The following is a 17,644-nucleotide window of genomic DNA, read 5'->3' on the forward strand; positions in this document are numbered from 1 at the left end:
CGTTTATTTATACACTTTTTTATACAGGAAGTTTCATTGGTAATAAATCAGGTAATAAATCAATGTTTAGGGGAAAACTAGAAAAACTATGCATAGGAACGTTTTAAATATTTTTCAACGCCGACGCGTCATTGTAACACGACAAAAATATTTTGATAGCTTTGGCACTTGGTACCAATTAAACTATAAAAAGATAAAAATCTTGCTTATTTTAAATAGAATAAAAAATAATATTATTTTAATCCCTACACTAATCTAATGCCTGCCGAGGTGTTCGAATTGTCGTCCGTCTTGTTCTATACAATTTTTAACTCTTCGTCGGGTTGATTTCACGGCTGCCTCTATTTCTGCGGCTGGAAAACTCCGAATACCGTCCCTTATTCGCTGTTTCATATTTTCTCTATTGGTAGAAATCGAAGAAAATACAATGGCTTTTATTCTACTTCATAAATAAAAGTCAAGGCAGGTTAAATCTGGTGATTTGCAAGTATATGCAATGTAATCTAATAATGTTTCTATAACGATAGAATTACCTTGCCGGCCAAGGGAAAAAGCTACCTCTGCCAATCCACCGATCAGGGTACCGCTGATTAAGGAACGTTCGCACTTGTACCGCGAAATGAGCCGGGCATCCGTCATGTTGTAAAGACATGTTGGCTCTTATAACCAGAGGCACCTTTTCTAATAATGCTGGGAGCTCATTTCTTAAAAATCCAAGATATCGTTCTCCAGTTAGGCTCCCATCAAATAAAAATGGACCTATAACCTGAGATCCTATTACACCGCACCAGATATTAACACTCCACCTTCCCTGATGCTTCATCTCGCGCATCCAACGAGGGTTAGTTTCAGACCAATAGTGCATATTATGTCTGTTAACTCCTCCGTCACTATTGAACTTTGCTTCGTCTGTCCATAAAATTTCGTTGAGAAAATTTGGATATTCGAGCAACATATTCTCCATCCAATGACAAAAAATCTAGTCTTCTGTCATAGTCTTCTAGATTTAATGCCTGGCGACTACTATATGGAATGGATGAAATCTATATGCAAAAAAAATTAAGTTAAGTAAGTATCTAGGCACTTATTTTTGAAAAAATTGTATTATACCTGTGTTCCTGCAAAATTCTGTGAACTACAGAACGAGGTATGCCTAAATTGCCTGAAATAGTTCTGATGCTTAAGTGCGGATCAAATTCTACATAGGCCAAATAATTTATTATGTTTTCCTCCGTTCTCCTGCGACCTTGTCTACGGTAGGTTAGATGGACTACACTACCTGTTGTCCGAATACGACGGGCCAAACGAAGAAATCTGCCTCTACTCAGACGCCGGTTTAGAGGAAAACGTTGAGCATACAGCCTTGCAGCTATAGTAGCATTTTCAAAACATTCATAAAAAATTTGATAACATTTACCGACTCTTGCAAAGACAGACGCATTTTAAATTAAAGTCAAAGAATAAACTCTGATCGAAATAAATAACTAAATTTATAGGACCACCGAAAACTTTTAAGCAGCTGTCATAGAGTTGTCACCGGCCTTTTTGTTTTTTAAACAAATGCAAAGCCAACTTATTATTAAAATTGGTATAATTTAATTACCTATTTATTTATACTCGAATAAACTGCTAACCGATAGTCTTATATAAACTTTAATTTTTAGTTCCTTTATGAACACAACTAGTATGTTGCTGTATTTTTTTCAATATTATTCCTTTAACTTATTTTAGCACATCTAGTGGTATTATTTGCTGCTACGTTGTCCAAAAATTTAAAACGTTCCTATGCATAGTTTTCCCATACTGAATAGATTTATTCCCGATGAAACTCCTTTATAAAGAAGTGTATAAATAAACGCCACCTTCCGGAATTTCTAAAAAGCTGGTATACCAAGATTGTTTCTCTACACAAAGATTCATTTAGACACCAGTTTTTTTAACCCGGCTGGTAAATAGAACTTAACGACCATATTTGATGTTTTCACTTTCTAAGGAACACATTTTTTTTTGTAACTTTAGTTAGAGACGTGATATCAAAATGCGGTTTTTACTATATTATTAAGCTTTGTTCTCCGCTCTTAATACCATAAAAAACACACATGGTTGCATTTAAGTTTCTTAAAATAATCAGTCGAATAGCGTAAGTTAGAAGTAGACGCCCCCTAGCGGGTTTTAGGAAAATTTTCCAATAATAACTTTTTCGTAGAAAAATGAAGCAATAAAAGAGCTTTTAAATAAAAGTTGTTTTAAAAAAATCGGTGCAGCCAAAGCCTACTTCTTACCATTTTTCTCATTTAAGATATATTTTAAATACATAACATATATCGAAGATATAGGTTATGTATTTAAAAGACAAAAATTAATTTTCAAATGGATAATCCATTCTAAACTACTTCATATCTCACATTACACAAATAGATCACATCCTCAGTAAACCTGAAATTACTGCATGTCTAAAATTATTAGAACACTCAGTGATTTAATTTCAATGTCATTGAAATGCATATTTTGGACTTCCGAGAAAAGCAAGACCTGAGACATTACCTTTCAGACCATTTCTTTGAAAAACTATAGCAAGTCGCTCTGGCATGAAAAATATGTAGGCCTGCCTATGAATGATTACTGGAAACCCATAAGTATTTTGTGATGTGCAGAAAAACATCTGCCCTTAATCAGATTATTGGTCATAGATCTAAACCCTTTGACTTCTAACTTTCAATTATTTTAAGTGAGTAATTAAAAGCTTAAATGGGTAACTGAAAGAATTCCGGTCATCCTCCACTAAATTTATTTTAAAAATATCAATCCAACATATTTCGGACATAAACTATGTCCAACGGCAGGGATTATTAAGGGGTTCTATCAAACTTGACATAATTAACTCCATTATTCGATTACATTTCCATAATATTAACTCCACTGCTGGAATGGACTACTGCTTCAACTTTAAAAAGGCATAAATATTATAATATGGCGAAAAAGATAAGGATGGTTATCAAAAACTTTTAAATAAAAATAAAATAGTTAAGTTACTGTTTACAAACTTAAGTCGGCAATATATGGGAAACTTTTTAGTATTAGTTTTATGAAAGAAAGTTATTCTTTAAGAAAAGTTCTGCACGGTCCAAAACCTAAAATGTAATAATAAAATATCAAATTTTATTAGTTGCATACGAGTTTTTTTTTTAAATGTTACAGAAAGTATTTATAAAAATTAGTAGAAATACCAGCAACATTAAGCACTTGAGATAAAATTGAAATTGTGATAATTGTGGGCGACAATTATAAAAATACAGTTTTGTGCAAAAAGATAGCAACATTGAACTTTCCTGTCATATATCTTTTAGTATCTATTTTATAAGTAAGTTTTATATATGATTTACAAGAGCCTGTTTATATTTTCATATTATCATATTTTTGTATCATAATAAATAAAACACCAAATTGTTTTATGCAAATTTATTATTCAAAAATATAGCAACAAAAAATAGTTTTGATTCTAAAAAAAATATAACCCAACTAAATTAAAATCAATTCAATATTTCGTGTAGTACCCCTTCTCCTTTAGAACATCTGCACATCGTCTTGGCATGGACTCAATTAATTTCATAATATAGTCATCTTTCACTTCTTTCCAAACATTTTCCACTATTTCAAAGAGAATATTTGTATTAGAGCATGTTAGGTGCCTGATTTTGGTGTCAACGTAATACCATAAATTCTCTATAGGGTTTAGGTCTGGCGATTGAGATGGCCAGACCATTACATTTATTTTTTCATCGGATAGCCACCTCTTAACAAATTGAGAAGCATGTTTTAGATCGTTGTCATGCTGAAATATAGCTGTTACTGGCATGACTTCATCCATATATGGCACTAAATGTGTTTGCAGAATGTCTTTGTACATGAAACGATCCATTTTGCCCACTATTCTTACTATGGGTCCCATACCACGAGCCGAGAAACATCCCCATACATAAATATTTCCTCCTCCATGTTTAACTGTGGGGCAAATGTACTTTTTGTTTAATCTTTGTTCACTGGGGCGTCTGACGTACATCACTCCATCAGTCCTGAATAAATTATATTTAGATCCATCACTAAATACGACTTTCTTCCAATCAGCTACAGACCAGTGGACATGAGATTGGGCAAAGTGAAAACAAGCCTTGACGTTCTTCTTTGAGAGTAACGGTTTTTTGGAGGGACGACGAGCAGGTAAGTTGGCATCAAGTAATCTTCTCCTTACGGTACTGGAACTGAGGTTTACTCCTCCACCCTCTTTTAATTTTACCAAAATTTGGGAAGAAGATAAAAAAGGATTTTCTTTGGAAATTCGTAACAGCTGCCTATCCATCCTCAAATTTGTTTTTCTGGGTCTACCAGGAATGGGCGCCGGTGCAGCTGTTCCAGTAAGGCGAAATTTTTTGCAAACTCTGGATACGATTGACCTGTGAAGCCGTAAGCTTCTTGCAATGTCACTCGCGAACACCATTTTCGTAATGCTCCACAATAATTTTTCTTACATCACCAGAGACGGTTTTTGAGCGACCCATTTTAAGTTAATTCTGAGATTCAAAAATAACAACTTTACAGCAGGTAAATCGATATTTAACTGATAAAATAAATGCGAAACAAGAATGTTGCTATATTTATGCACATTGTCTAAATAAAGAAACATGAAGTTCCTTACTCTGCATTGGCATTCTTATGATATCTCGGTATATTTATAAATAATACAGAGGCGTGTACTTAAAAGTAAAGAAATAATATGGAATAAATAAAGGAGCAAATAATATTTTTGAAAACATCGCTTGTTACTATATTTATGCACAATACTGTATATCGAGAAACTGTAGAAATTTTTAATAACTAATACCCAGAAAAAAATCTTTAATATGGCACAGTATAGAAAATATTAACCAAGATTTTTAGAGATGTAAATAATAAATTCACTAAGAAACGCCAACAACGGGTTGTCAATGATGACATTTTAAAAAAGAACAGGTTTCACGTATACAAGCCCTAATTTATTCATACGATAAGACCAGGAAATCTCGATGGACGCTATGCATTCTGCTGTGATATGCAAAGAAGGTTAGAAGATAACCCATTTATGTTTTCCCATAAATGGTTATCTTGGGTTATATTGTGGTTTCAGATGAAGCAACATTTTCACCAAATGGACCAATCCCTTCATAAAATTGCTGTTGGAGTACTTGTTGGATATTAATCCAAATTTTAACATCAAAACTCGCAACCAGTATTTATTCAAAACAAATGAGTAGTGTGGAATTTACCGAAATGAAATAATTGACCTTTTTTTTCTTATGAATCTTTGAATGCGAACCGTTACTTACTCTTCTTGGAGAATGAATTAAAAGGTTTTGTTGACAACGTTTCTTTGCTTCAACGTCAACAAATATGGTTGCAACAGGACGGTGTTCCATGCCACAGTAGGTTAAATGTAATAGGTCAATTCTTTGAAATTTTTTTTAATACAGCGGTTTTTATACAGTTTTCCTTACTTCGCTCTCCAGATTTGACACCACTCGATTTTTTCTTATGGCGTTATTTAAAACCCCAAACTTGTTTTCAAAGGCCATTTACAGATGTTCCTCATTCGAAGAATCATTCATTATAGAATCGGTTTAGAGTATGATTACGGTTATGATTAGAAGAATATTGAAAAGTGTGATAGAACAATTACCTGTATTGAAAGTGAAGGCGGATATACTGATGCATTAGCGAGTTGAAGAAGCTAATAATGTTCACTGAAATTATTACAGCAATTAATTGTTATGGTATTATTCATTTAAATGCATCTCTAAAGTGTTACAAGGCAAACAAGTAATTGAAAAGTTATAAAGTGTTCAATAAAAATTAAAAGATTACTTCATATTATTAATTATTTTGTTTTGTAAAAATTAGCTCATAAGTTTGTGAATGGAAAGGTTATCATGTTTGCGATAAATAAACAATATTACTGTTTGGTACCCTTAGGTAATCTGAGAATTTTCGTTAAAAATACGTTATAAGTACCAGTAGGTAATTTGAACATCGTTTTTAGTTCTAACCAACTTGTTTTTGTAACAATTTTCGGTATTGTCAAAAATAAAGATACGATGACGACTAATAAAATTTTATATTTGATTATCGCATTTTAGGTTTTTTTCGGCAGAACTTTTTATAAAGAATAGCTTTTTTCCCATAAAACTAATAAAAAAAATTCCCATATGTTGCCAACTTAAGTACACTCACTGTATAGTCACTAGAAGCACTGTTAAACAATCATACTTTATTTAGAATTCGTTCTAGAATCTTAGATAGAGTAGGAAAAATTCTGATAAGGCGCAATTATTTAATTATTATTGTTATAAGGGATTGATATTTGATTTTTATTCCAAATAAAACTTCTTTAACTACCTCTGTAAAATTAAAGTTTGATTGGAAAAATATTTAAGCAAACATTTGATTCTCTATTAATTTGGGGAATTTTAACAAAATATTTGTTTATATAGCTTAAAGACCAACTCCTTGCGGATTATAAATATTTAAATCCCTTAAACGATTATAATTGTCTCTTTGCCCATTTGTTTTAATTTGATTTTAAAGATTGTACACCTTCTTTCTCTTTTAATTGTTGCAGTAATTTCGGTCTCTTTTAAACTTTTATTTGGCAAGTTTCCTTACCTAAATCATTATTGTCATTTTCATAAGTGGGAGTCACGTTATGACAGAGAGCTAATGCCTGCACGGCGTCTTTTACTCTAGTGGTTTCCGATCGTCTGAATTTCGTTGGTACGCCGCATTCCAGGGTGGGACTGTCTTTGTTGTTCGAGTAGGCCGTTTTAAGTACCGCTTGAACCTTAAAATACAAGAAATGTTATTGTTTCTTAAAGTGGACATAAAAAAAACGTAATGTAATTCGCTTTTGGAGACTCAGTATTATAGCTTAAGTCGATTATGTTAAGCTTGATTAAATGAAACTGTAAGCATTCGAAAATTCTACCTAACACATATATACATACAGGGTGTCCCAGCGAAAACGAAACAGAGGTATTTTTGGTATGAAAAAAAAATTTTTTTACAAAAATCTCGAACACGTCGATTTTATTTTCGAGGGGGACAACTTTTCCTTACCAAGGCACCCTCATACCAGTAACCCTTTTCGAGGGGGTGGGATCACCCCTAAAATCTTAAATAGAAAGAGGGGTCGTGTGATACCTTATTTTAAAGGTTTTTTAATTCTGAATATAACTGCCAAATTTGAAGTGGCTAAAATTTTTTATCCGGATATGACAGCTTGTCAAAATTGTAGAAACAGCGAAAATGAAAAAGGTATTTTGAACTCTGTTTTGGATATTATTTTTCTTATTATATATATATTATTTTGGATATTTTTAATATTATTTTTAAATGAATAAGGAAGTCCTAATTTCAAAGGGGTCACTTATTAATTAACAGGCCACCCTAATACCTAGAACCCTTTACGAGGGGTTGAGGTATTAGGGGTGCTTCCTTAAATCTTAAATAGAAAAAGGGGTCGTGTCATTCCTTATTTTGAAGGCCTTTTTACTCTGAATTTAAATGGTGACCTGAAATTTGAATGGAGAAATGTACCGAGATCTCTTGGAAAATGCCGTATATCCAAGAATAGTAGAAATAATGGAAGGCGGAAATCATTCTGATGATGATCAAGTCGTTTTCCAACAAGACGGAGCGCCTCCACATTATGCTGCTGGTGTGAGGCAATATCTTGATGAGATATTTCCTGATCGTTGGATTGGAAGGAGAGGACCTTTTATGGAATGGCCAGCTAGGTCACCCGATTTAACCCCATTAGATTTTTTTTATGGGGGCATTTAAAAACAAAAGTTTACGCTACTCAACCAGACACCCTAGAAGACTTATAAATGAGTGTCAGATGATAACACCTGAAGTTCTACAAAACGCCAGGCATCGTTTTGAGCAAAACCTGTATTCCTGCATGGAAGTAGGCGGGGCACAATTTGAACATTTAATAAATTGACGTAATTTAAATAAACTTGTTTTATTTAAAAGACACAAAAGGAAAAGGGTAGGTATTTCTTATCTCTCCACTTTTACTGGCAGTAAGATTGTATTTCTTGCTATTTTATATCAGTCACTCAGAAGTCACCATTTAAATTTAAAGTGAAAACGCTTTCAACATAAGGTATAACACGATCCCTCTTTCTGTTTAAGATTTAAGGGGTGCTTTCAACCCCTCGTAAAGGATTCCAGGTGGCTCTTAATTAATAAGTGACCCCTTCGAAAATAGGATTTCCTTGTTCTTTTAAAAATATTATCCAAAAAAGAGTCCATAATACCTTTTTCATTTTCGCTGTTTCCGCAATTTTGACAAGCTGTTTTATCCTGAGAAATAATTTTAGCCACTTCAAATTTGGCAGTTATATTCAGAATTAAAAGACCTTTAAAATAAGGTATCATACGACCCCTCTTTCCATTTAGGATTTTAGGGGTGATTCCACCCCCTCGAAGGGGGTTGCTGGTATGAGGGTGCCTTGGTAAGGAAAAGTTGTCCCCCTCAAAAATAAAATCGACGTGTCCGAGATTTTTGAAAAAAAATTTTTTTTTCATACCGAAAATAGCTCTGTTTCGTTTTCGCTGGGACACCCTGTATTTAGTACAATCAATAAAAACTTATAAATATATTTAAAACATAGCTTTAAACTTTTTTTTTAGAATTCTATAAATTTACTTTTAGATCTAGGAAAAGTTTGTGGATGTTGAAACATTTGAAAAATAAAACATTTTTTTTTATTAATTTATTTGATATTTAAAAGAATATACTCCTATATAGCAAATAGCATGTAAAGTAAGGATAATTAATACATAAAGCAAATTTTCAATCACTCCAAAAGTGTGTCATTTTTTTACTTGTAAATTATACATTGTAAAATATAAATTCTTATTATAAGTGAAGCACACATGAATGGACTAGAGTGTTTTGATATTTAAGTGGTAAATGTTACTTTTTGGGTGCTATTAAGTTTAGTATATTAAAATATTAAGGACTTAGGTTCCCCATATCCATTCCTGGCTCTACACTTCTTTCATGATCTGTTATTCTAGCCTTAACAATGTCCTCCGATCTGACCAAACAGACACTCTGACAAACTAGTTCTCCAAACACCACTCTCGTAATTGCTTAAAGCTTTTCGGATATTAGCAAAATATAAGAAAAAAGAATCACATCAGAATGAATTGAAAATTGGTCCAAGATAGATAATAATATGTGTGTTAAATTTCAGATAAATCTGATGTAATCTATACTTTTATAGGCTTTTATAATTTTACAGTATACGTTCTTGACCTCGTCATAGATTTCTGCATTTCCTACGTTCAAGCAATTTTTTGAAAGATGATATATAAAAAATGATAAATTCCTAATAAATGGTTAAGTTTGGCTTGTTTTGTTTATGCTTTATGTTATGTTTACTAAAATGTCGATATCATATGACCGTTGTTAGACTTGCAAGTCAGAAAATGTATTTGAACAACTTTTATTGTGAATTTTTATGGAAAATATGGATTAAAACTTCTTGAGTTGGTAAATTCTGACATTTTATATTAGTGAAAACGTTATACAAGGATCAAAGTACATATATGGATTAATAGTAGAAATATATAGACTGAATATGTGTGAGCTTTATTGCTGCCGACTTGAGAATGACAAACAGCCAAACCAACATTTTTACTCAGCAAGTTCACATTATAGTTAAAGGTTTTTGGTTTGATGACTTTTATGATTAATACCCTAAAGTACAAATATACTTGAGTGTATACCTACTCTAAAAATACATATTTTAAGTTATATTAAAAAAAAAAATTGGTGTCTGGTAACTAATAGATGAGGCCTTATTCATATTGTCAAAAATAAATTTATTAGTAAATAAATAATAAAGAATATGTATACACTAGTACTAAGTAAGTTTGTTTGTTTTATTCACCAATGTAGTAAATCATTGACTTGAATCCACAATTACATAAAAAAATTAAAAAGCATGTACATATTACATACATACATACATTAAGATTAAACAGAAAAAAATAAATTAGTTTAAAAACTTTTAAAAAGCCCACCTAATATTTTTGATGATGGATTTAAATGACACCTTTATATATTTGCTCATTAATTCTTCCTTCTTATTTAAATTTTAAAATCTCAATGAAATGCAAAAAAATGCATTATAAATATTAAAATTATAATATATTAAATACAACTTATCAGTGTTTTGACTCTTTTCCTCTATGAAGAATTTATAATAAGATTATCTGCTTGAAAGCTATGGACCAAATTTATCTCCCAAGGTAGATGATTACAAAACTTAAAATTCTTGAACAGGAAAATCGTATAAATCTATACCATATCTATGGTTTTACAATTATTATTGTTAAGAAAGACGATCTACGATATAGGTAAGTTTATATGCAGTCTTTTAATTTGGGATACAATGTTTCTCTTATTATCTGTTGGTTATTAAATTTTAAAAATTTATAAAATGTGTTAAATACAGTGGCGGCGCGTGACTTCAACGAATGGGAGTGCACAATTGGGAGGAGAAAAAATAGCGAAAAATTTTTGGGTACCACGCCCTATATTTCCTTTTGAGAGCGTAAAAAATGCCAATAAACCCACTCTAATTTCCCTATTGAATAAAAATTATTTTTAAAAATTATTTTTTTCCAAGGCGTATTGAAATTTATCTTGAATAAGTTTTTGCACACCACGATGAGTACCACTCATGACACTTGCTCCATCATAACTTTGGGAAATTAATTGATCTGGACTTGTTAAAACGGAATTTAATGATTTTTCTATACAATCAGCTAAGCAAATAGCATCGTGGTCAGTGGGTTTTAAAAAAGTCCAAAATCTTTCAACGGGGGTCCCATTTGGTAAATTATATCGATAAACTATTACCATTTGAAAAATATTTGAAATGTCACTTGTTTCATCACTTATTACAGATACAAACTTTGAAGCGCCGATTTCTTTTTTAATGTGTGCTTGACAAACGGAAAGCATACAATCTAGTAAATCATTTTGGATATCTTTAGACGTACCTTTAAACACAGTAGCTTGCTGCAAATGATACTTTAGTGCCAAGTCCAATTCGGCGAGGCCGGAAAAATTTACGAGGCCTCTAAATATTCCAGGATTTAATGAGTCCTGTTTTTCATCATGCCCACGAAGGGCAAGTTCAAAAGCGCCACAGAACTTAACACAATTTATAATTTTCGATAATACATATCTATTATTCTTTACTTGTTGGTTATGCTTTTCAATATTTAATCGGTATGCACTATTGAATTGTTGCCGGATATCTTGTTCACATAATAAATTAAATCCTAATTTAGCAGATATGTGTAACTTTGAATATTGATGCTTTTTAAGTTTTTCGGATAAATGAACCAAGTCTTTCACACCACATTTTGTCCATTCTGATGCCTCATCCCCATATAATAAACACGGAAAACAATAAAGAGTGTTAGTAACTGAACTCCCGCACAACCGGTGTGTTTTCTCGGAAATGTCCATTTTAAAAGACCGTTTATAGTCCCGATTTTTGCCTTTGGTTACATTGCTTATAACAATATTTGGCTTTGGACGACCAATATTTTTTATTTTTATCCTCTCCTCTAACGAAAGTAATGAACATTTTATTGTTTTTAAATATTCCACGGTGACGCTGCTCATTCGCCATCGCCATTCTTCATCAAAAAATAAGAAAAACAAAAAGTCAAAAAACCAAACAACGCAAGTACTTTCCAACAAATAAGTTAAGTATTAAATAGCAATACCGCCACCGATTTAAAAACAAAACATCAACAATTTCGCGCCAATACTCCCAATATACAGTAGTGGCGGCTCGTGACATTTGACTATGGAGGGGCGCACAAATCCAAATAAATATATACTTACTAATAAATATAAAAAATATAACTGGACGTACCTAAGTATATGTTATAATATCTGAGACATGACGGTTTGCAGTCATCATGGTACAATCACAAAAAGTTTGCACATAAATGTCTTAATTTGGCAATCAAATATAAAGAACATTGTTACAAAACAATCGCATTTACACATCACGGAACCGCGCACGAAAATATTTTTGCCACCTCTCTGCGGTTTTAAAAACAATAACAAGTAACTTTAAAATGTGAAGAAAAATTATACTTATTAATAAATGTTCAATAGGTATTTAAGCTACTTCTTAAAAGTAAAATCTGCTCGACGGTCTTTCATATTTATAAATCTTTCCATTACTTTTTCATCAAAATTGTTTATTTCCATCACTAAATTTCTATTGATGGACATCATGGCTAGAGCATTAAGTCTTTTATTAAGCATAGTACTTCGCAGGAAGGTTTTTATTCGCTTAAGGGTGGAAAAATTGCGCTCGGCCTCTGCAGTTGTCATTGGGGTCGTCACAATGATATTTAATAATTTTATTGTTTCGGCAAATGTTTCGCCAAAATTATTTTCTAAAATAAATGAAAGCAAGTTCATAGCTCCAATATTCTGTGAGAAATCTGGTCTTGAGTAAATGACTTCTAGTTCAGTTCTTAATCTAATTTTACATAACATTGGATAAAAAGTAACTACATTATCTAAAATATCCACTGGAAAGGTCTTGTTATATTTTGGATACGCTTCTTTATCGAACAAGTTAGCTGCTTGAAGATAACGTCGATAGGAAAATCTGTCCTTCGCTTGGGTAACAACTGTATCACATACCTCTTTTGCAATAATACTTCTCAAGTTATCGTCAGTTCTTCTTCTTTTGACACTTTCAAAGTTTAATTCTACATTAGCCTTAATATTATCGGTGTCGTTTCTTATTTTGGCAATGCTTGATTCAAATATCGACAGATCCTTTTGCAATGACACACTATCCTTACTTTTTGACTGGAGCTGATTATAAAGTATGTCCACGTGCGGCATAATTTTGTGAAAAAGGGTAAGCCAGAAGAAGAATTCTGGATCCTCTAATGCTCTCCTTAAACCAGGAGCTTCATTTGACGTCACACTTTTCTCACATAGGTGTGGTGATAGTGTTTATATTTACTACTTTTGACTAATAAACTTGAAAAAGTGCAATTTAGGATAATATGCTGGAGAAACTGGATGATTTTGATGAAGTCATATGCCTCCGAGGATATTTGGATTATAAACTATAGTGTGTCAGCTTAAATATAACATACTGAATAACCAAAAAGACTGTAATAGACTATACAGTTTTTAATTTACTTATACACACACTTATTACTATCAAGTAATTTGTGACTAACATTTTGAATTGCTGTTGTAAAAAAGTGCAATGAGTTATTAGTTAATAATATTTATAAGTAGGAAAAGAAACAGGTTCTTAGAGAATATCAGGTTCTTAGATTGAGCCAAGTTTTCATTCATATTGTTGAGTTTTGTCAGGGCTGGAATGTATACAAATTACGGTAACAGTTTACTATCTTATCGACTACCCATTTTCAAGATTAAAAAAAAGACAGGTACATAGGATAGTGAATGTCGTATTCATCATAATTTCATTGTCGGAGACCAAAAATTTCAATTTTATTTTTTTTTTAAATCGTTTAAAAAAAAGTGACTATATTAAATAATTACCCCGGGCGTAACAGTTTACTATCCTATCGAACGCCGTTTTTTTTGTACGAATTAAAAAAATTAAACAGTTACAAAAGTTAATGTATGTCGTATTTATTATAAATTCGTTGTCGGAGACTCAATCATTTGATTTTGATCAGTTTTTCTTATGAAAAATGATTATTCACCCAACAGGTCCTTTTTGCACCCAACGCCTTTTTATATAAAAAAAATAACTACCAACCCAGCTCAGCCCCAACCAACCCAACCCAACCCCGATAATTCAGTGTCGCGAAAGGTTTCTTCGGTACGTATTCTGGTAAGTGATTTCCGATTTGTTGTCTCTCTCGTCTCAACATAATCGAGTATTTCCGAGCGGTGTGTTATGTGTCGAGGTCACCCTGTTCGGGCGCTCGCGGAGTCGCTTCGGGGGAAGCTTCGGGAGTGTGTCGAATGTCCATTGTGTTATTTGCCTGTTTTCCGTCAAGAGTAGCTTTTCCGCCAAATTATGGACGCGGATGTGAGCGCGCCCCACGACAAATAGAGGAAGATAGACGAGCTGTACCTTGCGCGAGACAGAGAGCAGTATACGTAGGATGCCAGGAGCACTTTGGTTGTTGATTTGAATATCGCATTATCTCCTATACTACGGGCGCTTGTGTTAAACGTTTAAACGCGGGTTGATAGAAAATATATCTAATATAATTAATAATTACTGCACACGAGTTTTAAATTTACAATAAGTAATTTTTAATGAAATTACTGAGGGGCGCGCGCCCTTGCGCCCCTATTAGCAGGCCGCCAATGATATACAGTAAGATCACAACCAAACTGTGCACACGGGCAAGGTAATTATCGCAGCCTGTCGCGGGGCAGCAGGCATGCAGGGACCAACGGCTCTACCAATCAGAACTCGGGGCGCGATGAGCACGATCGAGCAGTGAACGACAAGATGTGGTGAGTCGTTACCGCGCGTTGTGCGGAGTTTTCGCGTGTCGCGGTAGGTATTGAGATGGATTAGAATTTAAAATAAATACTTAATTGCGGTTGTGCTATTTCCTATTTAAATTCTTTTTTACATCGAATAGAAATAATATTAATTTAACAATGATATAGAATGTTTGTTGTATGTTTTCTGTTTGTTTAAAAAAAATATTTTGGGAGTGTAGGAACCGCCACTGGTTAAATACTTCATAATTTTTTTTTGGTTTTTAATCGTGGTTTACACCATAATAATCAAATTTTTCAAAATAATTAATTTTTGTACAAAATACTTAAATTAGACTGAAGAAAACTTACGTTTAATTAAGCGTTAATAATTACTTTTACTATTTGCGAAAATTTAACCTTTGTAATTATGTTAAAATGTATGATTTTATTGTATTTTTTAACTCCTGAGGAGTCTCTTATAGAAAGCGAAACGTCGACCAAAATATATATGTAAATCCATCGTCCGAAGTAATTTTTTTACATATAGCCAACAGAAAGAATTAACCAAGCTTACAAATTGAGATCACGAAAAATAATTGACTAGTAAGTTAATTACCCCATTTTTTCTTTAACTTGATCTCAAACTATGCCCCTTTAAATAATCCCATTTTTCAGATATTTAAATTTAAATGATTTTATACAGTAAACAAAATTATATTTCACCTCGAATTACCTATTACAATCTGACTTTTTTTTTTTGACTTACCTCTTCAAAACTATCACCAGCATAACACCCTGACCCCAAATGGAGCCTCTTCAGCACCATCGAATTCTGGGTCAAAGTCCCTGTTTTATCTGACAACAAATAAGAAATTCTGCCCAATTCTTCGGGAATTGTCGTACATCTTACTGCAGTTCCCTTCATGTGTGGATCTTTCCCTATAGACCACGAATAGTATGACTTGCCCATATCCAAGTTGACTCTCAAACTGTAAAAACATATACAGGTAGAAATTAATTTCTATTATAAAAGCTTGGATTACCTTATAGGGATTATGTAAGAGAATAACAATACAAATCTGAACAGGTATCTGTACCAAGGGCCGCTGAATCCTTTAAGAACAATCATCAAAAAAGCCAAGCCCATTACAGCCACAAACAATAGCTTTGTTATAGTATTAACTTCAATATCTAACAGACCAACTTTAGATCTAGGTTGTGAATTATTCATTACAGATCTAGTTTCTGGTCCTGTATAAATCACCACTCCAGTTGCCTGCCCAGAAGCTATAACACAATTGGTCCACAAAGTATTTTCCAAATCCAGACTCTCATCATTATTTATTGAATCCAACTGTATAATATTTTATTCATTAACCAAAAAATACTTCTAAAGAATGGACAAATCATACCCTATTAAAGGTCCCAATAAATGAGTGTATATCCTTTTGAGGCTTTTCAGCATATAAACTGGCATTAATCTCATATAGTTGGTGGTCGCTGGCTAACTTCTGTGTGGCTGGCACCGCCACCCTTAATTTCCAATCAGTTTCACCATCCAGCTGATCAGTTCTGACAAACACTGTACCACTACTTTCGGATGTTCTGAGCAGCACCAAGTCGGCCGGTACCCTTTCATCTTTGTCTACTATTATTAAATCACCAACCTAAAAAAAATCATTTATCACTAGAGACTTGAATTACCACAAAAGTTGATTACCTTTAATTTATGTGAAGCCACAATTTCAAAAGGTTTAACCCTATCATTGAGAAGCCTTTTGCACTTTTGATTATTCACTTCCTGGTCCCTTTTGTGCCTTCGTAGGTCATCAATTGCTTCTCGACATATTGTTATGAATAACACAAAACACTATAATAAAAAAAATGTTGACCATTGTTCTCAAAAAGTTTACCAAGACTTACCAATGGTCCCCAATAAGTATAAAGGTATCCAATCCTAATATCAGGGACGAACTGGCTGGTGGCCATAATCAGGAAGTACAAGTTCAAAAAGAATTTGAACTGCTGAAACAGGACCATTGGCAAAAAGGTTATAATATTGTATTTCTGATTTCGGATAGCATTGGCTGGGAACTGGCCTGGAGTGGCCTTGCCCAGGTTGATGGTGCGGGATTTTAGTTCTTTTTGCCCACAGCATCTTTTGAAGATGTTACACCAACAACTGAAAAAATCAATAATCCATAATTAAGCTTTTGTTAACCCTAAGAATAAGAGAGTTTCATACACAAACTCCATCTGTCTACTAGTCTTAAACTAGATAATCATACTTATGTTGGGGTAGAGTGACTTAATTTTTTGTGGCATCTGTAATTATTATGGTATTGTAATTTGTGTTCGTTTGTATTTATAAATTGTGATACTGTCAATTGGCAGTATCAATGTGGCCTCAGTTAAAAAAAAAAGCAGTTTTTTAAAATAAAGAAACCACTTATGAACTGGATTATTAATATAAAAACAACATATTTTAATCTTATAAACCATGAGGGGGGAAACCATATAAAGAAGGAAGGGAAAGAAAAAGAAAAGAAATGTAAAGATATAAGTTTTATTTTGATTTCATATTGGGTTGTCAGTACTCTTCAGTTACTGTAAGAATGAATCATTTTTAGATTAAGGTTTTGAATAAGTACACACACAAACTTTGTTTATTGAGTTATTATTTGTTTACTATTTAAATGGGGTTTGTAAACAATTCAGTTTTTTTTAATAAAGTTATTTTTGTTTTGTTTTAAAATTATTTTAATTTTTCAATTTTATTTCCTTTTCCCAGAGGGTCATACTTATATGTTTTTTTTTTAGGTCTGCAAACAATTTTCAAGAGATGTAACAAACTTTAATTCACATTTTTTCACAGTTAAGGTTCTTTAAGAAGAAAATCTTAATTTTTTAAAGATTTTTTTAATGATTAGAAAAAATAAAGAGAACTAGTTTATTGTTATATTTTATAGAATTTGTTATAAATAGAAACTTTTATTCTTTAACAACTGACAACTGAACATTTTTATCTAAAATATAAAAACATTATCCATCATTACAGAC

At 32.5% G+C, this 17,644-nt stretch overlaps 1 protein-coding gene across 2 annotated transcripts in view; it reads right to left on the reverse strand.

Annotated features, from left to right (window-relative positions):
- Positions 1 to 17,644, reverse strand: part of LOC126739200 (probable phospholipid-transporting ATPase IIB) — a 48,361-nt gene that overhangs the window by 15,795 nt on the left and 14,922 nt on the right. For both annotated transcript variants that reach the window (XM_050444768.1, XM_050444769.1), the window contains exons 2-7: positions 16,508 to 16,766; positions 16,305 to 16,454; positions 15,997 to 16,251; positions 15,628 to 15,938; positions 15,351 to 15,573; positions 6,694 to 6,868 (exon numbers count right to left, since the gene is read on the reverse strand). In XM_050444768.1, coding sequence (XP_050300725.1) covers positions 6,694 to 6,868; positions 15,351 to 15,573; positions 15,628 to 15,938; positions 15,997 to 16,251; positions 16,305 to 16,454; positions 16,508 to 16,766 — 1,373 coding nt within the window. The remainder of the gene's footprint in view (positions 1 to 6,693; positions 6,869 to 15,350; positions 15,574 to 15,627; positions 15,939 to 15,996; positions 16,252 to 16,304; positions 16,455 to 16,507; positions 16,767 to 17,644) is intronic.

Source organism: Anthonomus grandis, chromosome 8 (assembly GCF_022605725.1).
Source record: "Anthonomus grandis grandis chromosome 8, icAntGran1.3, whole genome shotgun sequence".
NCBI classification, from domain to species: domain Eukaryota; kingdom Metazoa; phylum Arthropoda; class Insecta; order Coleoptera; family Curculionidae; genus Anthonomus; species Anthonomus grandis.